Source organism: Scylla paramamosain, chromosome 10 (assembly GCF_035594125.1).
Source record: "Scylla paramamosain isolate STU-SP2022 chromosome 10, ASM3559412v1, whole genome shotgun sequence".
In the NCBI taxonomy this organism is placed as follows: Eukaryota; Metazoa; Arthropoda; class Malacostraca; order Decapoda; family Portunidae; genus Scylla; species Scylla paramamosain.
In genome coordinates, this window is record NC_087160.1 from 27,509,432 (window position 1) to 27,519,221 (window position 9,790).

The window sequence follows — 9,790 nt, forward strand, 5'->3', positions numbered from 1 at the left end:
CTGCTGAAACCTTACAAGCAAAACTTGCCAAACCTCAACAGGTGTTTGACAGCTTTCACTCCATCCACATCAATTTAGGAACCATTCTAGATGTACTTTTAATCTTCCAACCCAGATCATCAATCTTACATTTACCAGAACTATTCAATACCTGCCTTCCATATAAATTACCAGTTTTTGTCCCCATCTTATACAATAAACACTTACCTATTCGTCACATAGTTTTCATTAGATCTCATCATAAACTACCACTCAATTAATACATTCCATTCTTTACTGACAAGGCCTTTCATATTATCAGCTGTCATTCCCAGCACATTTTTTTTTATCTCATAAGCATAACATTGTGTCTTATTATATGATCTCCATTCAGGCATTTTTTTAATTTTTTTTCCATCTCTGCCTTTCATTAGTTCATAATGTTCATTCAAACTTGCCTTCCCTTTCCCTTACATTCTCAGTGACATGCATGTTTTTGCCTGCAATTCTTTCACACTGATTTTAAGACTACCATTCTATATATTTTTTTTATTTCCCACCTGTTCTGGTGTCTGTCACTACCTTATCACTTTACAATTTTCTGTCACACTATTCCATTACATAAATGCAAAAGACAATAATTCTGCATCTTTGCTGGTTTGTGTTACTGATAATAGCTCCTGTTGCTTAACACATGGACACGAAGAATTTGTTACTACTTGTATTATGAAGCCTTCATTCTATTCAATTCATGATACACACCAAAACTTCCGTGATGATTCACATTTCGCACAATATCAATGATTGCCAATTTTCTCAACACTTTCTCTTCTTGTCATATTAAAGAATTAAGTAATTAAAAAATAAATAAAAAGATACCTAAAAGGTCATTCAAAAAGGTTAAAAGAAAATAATATGTAACAGGATTTTTTATTTAGTAATTCCTGTGGAGGAAAAATAATAAAAGATTAGATTACATTCCAAACATTGTTAAAAATGTGACCTAAAGGTATCTGGTTACCTATCAATATACCAGACTCATGCTTTCCCTAAAGGACAATAACAATGACGTCACATTTTATCTTACTTACATTTATCATAATGAGGGATGTGTGTAATGATCTGTGGATTCATGTAGTATCATTTATATATCACATGTAAACAGTGGAAACAAAGAACAAAATTATAGACTTCTGCAGTGACTTAAATCAATGCATAGTTATGAGAAGGGAAGAAAAAGTGACTTATGTAAAATACAAAAGTAGGAGATAAATGTAGATGAAATAGTGGGCAAATAGAGACAATCTAGATTAAATGAATGTGCTGACACCCACGTTGCAAAGGGAGTGTTCTTAGCAAACACAATTTTTCAACACAAGATACAGATACAGATGGAGAAGAGTAAAGAATAGAGGAGTACATGACAAGCCAACAAGGCTAATGGACCATTTTGTAGTAAGTGAAGTGTTGAAGGTTGATGTAGTGGTTTGATGAAAAATTTACATAATAAATTTTAAATTCATTAATGTGATGAGATGAATCCTTCTGAATGTGAAATGAGAAAGCCTTGTCTCAACTACCCTCCTTTACAAGGAATAGTGGTCTGGCATATAGGTAGCTTCCTATTCACTAAAATCATGATATATAATGTATGGAGATGGAGCATCAAAATTATACACATACAAATAATTGCAAATGATATCACATATATAGCATATAACATTCTTGATAACAAAGAAGGCTACCATTACACAATACTCACTTGGGGAGGATCAAATCTTTCTTGGCCAGACGAGCAAGGCAATCATCAGACTCCCCCTGCAAAATGATTTTTAAGTAAGACAAATTGCTACATAAAGAATATAAAACTTAACTAAGTATTTAACAAGATGAAATCCTGTAACTATTACCACAGACAGCCATCATTTATGCCAAATATTCCTAAACCACTCACCATCTTCCTAATATCCCCACAGATGGCATAAGTCTTGTACTGGCCAGTCATCCTGCCAGTGCTCTCATCCACCTGTGGGAAAATAAAGTTAAAAGATTAAGTATGGTACATGTTCATAATACATCTCTTATACCTTCAATCAGTCTGAATCATAAAAGTCAATAAAACGCTGCACAAAGAGTAGTGAATACAAATCCATGACAGAAGAAGGTTGTGACATGATAACAAATCAGCAGCAGCACCTCAGTGTCATCCACCTTTCCCTTACATCCTTGTTTACTAACAATGGTTGATATGAATGCTAATTTTCAGTATTCAAGAAATGAAACAATGATCACTGTCCTTAAAAGAAAAGGGAGAAGATTTACAGGTAGTCAGGAGCACTGCACAATCCCTGTGCACCCATGCATAGCCCTACCTCAGCAATGTTGATCTGGATGGAGGCATGGTCCTTGGCATGGATGATCCGGTTGGAGGCAGAGCACTTCCTGGGAACATAGAGGTCCACGTATTCTCCAGCGTCGTTCTGCATGTTGTCAGTTACTTCTGGAATTAAAGGGTCGTGTATTACCAATAACAAATAATACCTGCAAACACATGCAAGCAAGCATGCACACCAGTATCTTCACTCCATCACTTTTGCTAGTAAGCTCTAGAACTCTCTTTTCCTGCTTCTGTTTTTCCTTCTGTATATGATGAAAACAAGAGTAAAAAGAAAAAAAAAAACATTATTCTTTTTCTTTTTGGGAACAGCAATGTAAGTGGGCACTCTTATTTCTTTTTCTTTCTCTCTCCCTAGGGTAGTCTCCCTCACACACACATACATATAATGAGTACATATTCATTTGCATAATGTCTGCAACTCATTTCCTCCCTTTATCTCACCAGCAAGCCCCTTGTATTACAGGCATTAATCATCCCTTCCCAAGAAATTCTCTAGACACAACCACAGGAGGCAGCTGTCATTACTGCCTTGTATGAGGCTGAAGGCAAAAAAAACATTGGGCAAGAACTGAACTTACTTAATGATCAATTTTCCATGAAATTTCTCCTAAACTACAACATTTATTTATTACCTGTTGGAACCAGAGGTCACAATTTCAAGATTTTTGTTCCATTAATTGAAACTGAAGGTTGTAATCTTTTTTTTCTTCTTGTCAGGTGGTACAACAATGGAATACTCTTCCTACTCAGTATTCTTTTACTCTTTCAGCAGTCTCAACATAGCTTTTTCTTACCCTTCTCATCAGATAGAATTTCTCATTCTGAATAGTTTGAATCCCATATATACCCACCACAAATTATTTACAATGCTGATAGCAGTTTTTAAAGATTTCTCTGTTTTTGGGGAAGCAAGCTCGCTTGGTCCCATGACAACACTCACAAGTGACACACCAATGCATGTGATAGATTGGTGAGCAATGATCTTCCCCGATGAAGGTGTGTTCATTTGTGCATGCACATATCACATTTGTTACATAAGCACAAAATTAGATACAGTGATTGTTTTTTTTCTTTGAGAATGCAGCTGCTGGCCAATTAAAAAATACAGAATCAATTTAGCCAATCATAGTGTTTTATTTCATCCTGTAGAGGAACAAGCAAATCTGAAATATTTGAATTATTCTGAGGAAGATGTCTGTCTGTGGTGGATGTTACCTTGACTAGCAATTCCAGTGCATTGTCAGATATTACGAAGATAAATAAGGTAATGACTTCATATTCACTTCTTAGCCTTGCAGGTTACATTAGATTAGGCTACTTTAAGTTAGTTTAGTTTAGTTAGGTTCTGGTACTTTGGTTAGGTTAAGTTAGTTTGGTTAAGTTAGGTTAATTTAGATTAATTAGTTTGGTTAGGTTGGTAAGGTGGTAGTGTGTGACAGCCAGCTGACAGCCACAGGTAAGTGGCAGCCAGACCTCTTGTGAGGAACATTGCAAGTGAGTGTTACTGCTGTGTTATTTATTTATGACAAAAACAATTTTTCTGGTAGATTTCAGTCTGTTTTGCTATTAATCTGCTTTTTATTTTTACTGCAAATCATTAGTTTCTGATTTCTGATGGGGGGAGTTGAGGGGTAAAAATAAAAACTAATGATTTATGGGAAAAACAACATGCAGATTAATTTTTGACAGATCAAAAACCATCAGGAAAGAGAAAAAAAAAAAAAAAAAAAAAAAAAGAAAAAAAAAATGTCCAGAATAGAGATGAGAAAAAGTAAAAATTTACCCCCACCTCTAGTTCAATTTAAAAGTACAGTAGGGTGTGTGACACCCTACGGTCACTATAGCATACAGCTGCAATGATGCACTGAAATTTTTATAAATATTTAATCAGAATAACAAACCAAAACTGGCACCACTCATGTGAGCTCTGGAATTTTGATAAAAATTTTATCAGAATAAAAAACTAAAACTTGCAAGACTAACTCACCAGCTGTGGGAGCTGCTGCTCACCTAACTGGCACCTGTCCCTTCCTCCCTTTTTTTTTTTTTTTTCTTTTTCTCCATTCTTTCATCTTGTCTCAAACCTCCCTCCCATTATGTCACAGGTAAGGCACTAGGGAGTGATACCTCACTGTCTCTCTCCCCCTCATTCATTTTATGTCATTTTTGCTACATCATTTCTCACTCTTGTATACCTAATTCCACTTCCAATCTCAATCAGTCTTATTCTATTTAGCAATCTTTAGGATTGTTCTTACTTTGAGAGAGAGAGAGAGAGAGAGAGAGAGAGAGAGAGAGAGAGAGAGAGAGAGAGAGAGAGAGAGAGAGAGAGAGAGAGAGAGAGAGAGAGAGAGAGAGAGAGAGAGAGAGAGAGAGAGAGAGAGAGAGAGAGAGAGAGAGAGAGAGAGAGAGAGAGAGAGAGAGAGAGAGAGAGAGAGAGAGAGAGAGAGAGAGAGAGAGAGAGAGAGAGAGAGAGAGAAATGGCTCCAACTTATGGGGGTTTACTGTATGTATATGCATGATGCTGACAGTAGGTAAATGGGACCTATAGTTGTCAAAGCACCGCAAAACTCGGGATGGTAAGAATTTAGGACTAAGCGTGAAACTCAAGAGGATACTGGGTTAATCTGGATATCAAGTCCCTGTTATACATGTCATATGATCATGTCATGAAGAAGCTTCAGTGACCTTGCTGTAAACATGAAAAAATTGAGGGACACATGTCTAGAATAGCTGTAACACCACTCAAAACTGTGGCAAAAATTGATATTTTTTAAGTTCAGTGAGCTCTGCACCAGTCAAGAGCAAACAATGAAATTATTTCCTTTTGTTTATAACTGGGATTTGTGGATGGTGGCATATTAGGATTTCATGGTATGTATACAGCTGATCCCTCCAATCATGTGCTGCCATTCACGAGGCCATTCCTGAGACCACCAATTATGACTTTCCACAGTAGGTTCAGTTACACTTTTCACTTGTTTTAGAGACGTGTCAGGCGTTCTGATAGAGGCTCACTGTCATTTGTTAATATGGCTACCCAGTGGAGGAAGGTGAAGTGAACAGTGCCAGTGTTCAGCAGGAAAAAGTCATTATGCAAGATATTTAGCAACAACAATGGTTAAGATTCAATATACAGATGTCAGGAAGAGGTTCCATGTGTTTATTACGGAAGCCGCCCAGCTGTACCCATCTCCATCACCCTGAGAATCTCCACACCACACTGGTAAGGCATAATAGTAAAATTTTTGAGGTCCCTCATTAGCTTAAGTTATGCTAAGTTAGGTTAGATTAGGCTATGCTAGGTTAGGTTAACATTCTAGCAGAGAGGGTCCAGAGGAGGAGCAGTCCTACTGGCTAGATTAGGTTAATGTCCTCCAGGGGAAGGGGGGTCTTGGGGCTAGGATAGGTTAGGGAAATTTGAAATAATAAGGTAAACTTCCTTATTTCTTGAACACCCTTATTTAACTTATTTTTCATCTCCCCCCCCAAAAAAAAAATAAATATAAATATAAATATAAATAAATAAATAAATAAATAAATAAATAAATAAATAAAAATTCCCTACAGGCCCCCAAGCTTGTTTGAGGGGTCAGGAGGGGGTTGGAAGAATGGGGGGGGACGGACATCTTATTACAAAATACTGGGTACTGTATATATTAGTTATCTCAAATGCTGTACTGCAAATGTGCTTTTATTATTTTTTTTTCTAAAATTGTAGAAATTTTATATTATTTTCTGGTTCCCTGGAACCAATTGGTTCTCCAGTCGCCATAATGAACACTACACTGGAATGAATCATGTTCATTGTCACATACCCTACTGTAATCTTTTTCATATCCTGCACAATGTACTTTTTACACCATAACCAACTTTCCAAAACCACCATTCAACTGTTAATACTTAAATGCTGAGATCAAGTCTATAAGAAATTGTTGTGACATTCTACCAGTCACTAATGTCACACTGGACATCATCACAGAGTCAGTTTTGACTGGCCAATCATTTTATCCCACTGGACTGGCTGATCTTGGGCATGTCATGTGCCTTTGCTGGCTCTATTAGGTAAGGTTTGCTTACCTAGGAAAGTAGGGGTGGAGTGAATAAACCACCTGTGTAGGATGCGGTTTACCAAAACACCGAAAACTATGCCATCTACTCTGAATCAGCCACTCAACATATTTCACTTTCATCGATGTCCAGAGCCATACAAAGACCAAGAAAACTATTACTTACAGAAATAAAACTAATCCTGACTCTTCAACTTTGGTTGACACAGTAATAGATAAAATTTTTACTGAAATTAATAATAATTGCTTTCATACACCTGGCACCGTAAGGAAAGTTGAAGATTGCTTGAATTGCCTGGTTCCTTTATATAAGCAACACCCTTATGAAGGAGTGTGAAAATATGTGTCTAATTATTACAAAAACCATTGCAAAGAAAGATAGTGCTTCATGGTTTAATGCCGAGATTTCAAATGCCAAAAAAGTGTGACGACATAATGAGAAAATAAGGCGTCATGTTCACACGTAACAATCCCACAGAGTACATTTATGCTAAGAATTTGGCAAATAAACTAATAAGAAAATGTAAATGTATGTACTACAAGCAAAAGATTACTGAGGCAGGTACTGATGCTAGGAGACTGTACTCTATTCTTGACAACCTAATTGGTAAGAGGAGTGCCAAGAAGCTTCCTGATGGGCTCTCGGATGTAGACCTGGCAAATTTCATGAGGCATTTCGATGAAAAAATTAGGAATATTGTCAGCAGCCTTGAAGAGGCAGAACAAGCTCACCATGTCACCATGCCTGACATACCCTATGTTGGTCAATATAGATATCCTACAAGCTTTGTTGAAAAATATTAAAAAGACATTGCGTTCAAGATCCATTTCCTATGTCAGATGTAACCACAGGGGAAGATTTTTTGAAGCTCACAAGTGTACTCTTAAAATGGTCAATTTAAGCATAAGTGAATGTGTTTTTTCCAGAAAATGAGAAACTTGCTAATGTTAAACCAACTCTAAAGAGTAAAGTTGATCGCCGGTCCCTTTCCTCATACTGACCAGTTTGTAACCTATCATTCCTATCAAAAGTTATAGAAAGTGTAATTCATGTTCAACTAATGGATTATTTATCTACTATTCATGAGGTGCCTGACAATCAGTCTGCATATAGGAAACTACACTCAACTGAAACAGCTTTGTGTAGTGTCACTAATGATCTCTGTATGATGGATGAGGGAAAATGTGGTGTTTTAATATCATTAGATTTAAGTACTGCCTTTGATATTGTAGTGCATGATTTACTGTTAGAAGATCTGCAAATTATAGGAGTTAGAGGAAGTGCACTGCAGTACCCGAGGAGCTACCTTGTAAATAGGAGCTTTTGTGTCCAAGTGGAGAACTCCTTTTCTGTGCACTGTCAGCTCAACAAAGGTGTTCCCCAGGGGAGTGTGTTGGGGCCAGTATTATTTAGTATTTATACTACAGGATTGTCTTTAATTTTAGGGGAATATGATGTAATTTTGGCTCTCTACGCTGATGATACTCAGTTTTATTTGAAGGTTAACAACATTTTAGATACAGAAAATGTATTGACAAGAGTTATGAGTCTTACTAAAAGTTGGATGAATAAAAAACAATTAAAATTAAATGAAGAGAAGACTGAATGTTTGTTTGTTGGAAAAAAGAGTGGTCTTAGAAGGTTTAATGAAGTGAAAAGTTTAAATGTAAATTATATGAATATTTATTTATCTGATAAAGTTAAGGATTTAGGAGTCATAGTTGATAAGTATTTGAGCTTAAATGACCAAATAAATGAGGATGTGAGAGTGGCAAGGTATAATCTGAGGAATATTGCCTTCACAAGGAGATATTTGGATGAACATTGTCAAGATTCTGATTCAGAATCATGTAATAACAAAGTTGGACTACTGCAACTCCTTATATTATAATTTGCCAAATTATCAACTAAAGAAATTACAACTAACAATGAATAGGGCTGCCAGGATGATAAAACGTGTCACCTCACAATAGAATAACGCCTGTACTCATTGATTTACATTGGTTGCTGATAAAAGCTCGGATCACTTATAAAATTTGTTTACTAACTTACCAAGTCATGACAACTGGAAAGCCTGTTTATTTAAGAAAGTTTTTGCATCCCTTTGAGGTTAATACAAGTGTTGTGGTGAGGCACGCAGCAGATGAGTACTGGCTAAATGAGCCAAGATGTGACTCGGATATAAGTTTCAGAGCCTTTCAAGTGTGTGATCCAAGATTGTACAATAGGCTTCCAGTACAGGTTAAGGCCAGCAGGAGCAATGAACTTTTTAAGAAAAGACTTAAAACATTTCTATTCAGGGATTCCTATGTTATGTCAGATATGACTAACTGAACACTACATTGTATAAAACATATGTGCAATTTGTTTGTATGATTATTTATACTAGCATGTATCTGAATAGGTTTTAGTGTGCGCGTGTGTGTGTGTGTGTGTGTGTGTGTGTTTTCCAATATTCTATATAGTACTCTGCTAAGCATTAGTCATATTTATATACTTAAATTCAATTACTTAAGAACAGAGACTGTAAAGGGCCACTGGTTGGCGGAACAGGGTCAAATGTGATACAGAATAAAAAATACCTTTTGTGTTGGGCCGACTGATGCCCCCCCCGAGTACCTGCCACACATCTCCAGCTCTTGCCAGGCCCAAATTGATGAGCAACTCACACAACTGCCCATCCGCATCCTTAAAACATTCGAAAGCCGGTTATGTGCCATATATATTCATCTAAACAACAGTAACATCGAAAACGGATGGGCAACACTAGCGAGGCAATGTTTTCAAGCATACCTCACATAACACTGCCAAAACACCTATTATAAGTGAACCAACATCCTGAATACCTATACAATCCTCACCATGCGAACCTGCAGATCAAGGTGAACATTATACGTTTGGGTAAGGGCTGCTAAACCTAGTGAAATCAGCATGAAACTTACAGAACACGCACGTGGCTGTAGACGAGCAGCGGCTGGCAGGGCAGAAGGGAACAAAACAACGTCGCAGCGTGGTCCTCTCACCCTTCTGTACGGGGCGTGTCTCTTTCCTCTCAATATATAAATTACGCTGATCAATAAAAACACTGAAAGTCACGTACAAAACTTTGGAATAATACAAAGTAGCTGAACATAAAGGCATGCTATTATGTTGTACTACTACGGAGTACTACCATCACCATCATCACTGTTGTTACTACTGCGACTACTACTGGTGCTGGTGCTTACTGCTACTACTACTACTACTACTACTGCTACTACTGTTGTTGTTGCTGTTGCTTAGAGCTACTACTACTGTTGTTGTTGTTGCTACTACTACTACTACTACTACTACTACTACTAA

The 9,790-nt window shown here is 36.9% G+C and overlaps 1 protein-coding gene across 2 annotated transcripts; it reads right to left on the minus strand.

The window, feature by feature from the left end:
- Positions 1-897: 897 nt before the first annotated feature.
- LOC135104463 (small ribosomal subunit protein eS21-like) lies at positions 898-9,515 on the minus strand. Of its 2 annotated transcripts, XM_064011936.1 has the most exons (6): positions 9,310-9,396; positions 9,031-9,136; positions 2,352-2,479; positions 1,934-2,005; positions 1,742-1,797; positions 898-923 (listed from the first exon to the last, which is right to left on the minus strand). In XM_064011936.1, the coding sequence occupies exons 1-6, from the start codon at positions 9,379-9,381 to the stop codon at positions 914-916; spliced, it is 444 nt and encodes a 147-aa protein (XP_063868006.1). In that variant the 5' UTR covers positions 9,382-9,396; the 3' UTR covers positions 898-913. The 2 variants fall into 2 exon arrangements, with proteins under 2 accessions (XP_063868006.1, XP_063868005.1); XM_064011935.1 differs by lacking the exon at positions 9,031-9,136 and having other exon boundaries at positions 2,352-2,476; positions 9,391-9,515.
- Positions 9,516-9,790: the final 275 nt, after the last annotated feature.

Coding starts and splice junctions, on each gene's coding strand:
- LOC135104463 (XM_064011936.1), bottom strand. CDS start 9,381: ATGCTGATTTCACTAGGTTTAGCAGCCCTTACCCAAACGTATAATGTT. Junction 2,480..9,030: donor CAGTCGGCCCAACACAAAAG/GTATTTTTTATT, acceptor CTTTAATTCCAG/AAGTAACTGACAACATGCAG. Junction 1,798..1,933: donor GTGGGGATATTAGGAAGATG/GTGAGTGGTTTA, acceptor ATCATTTTGCAG/GGGGAGTCTGATGATTGCCT.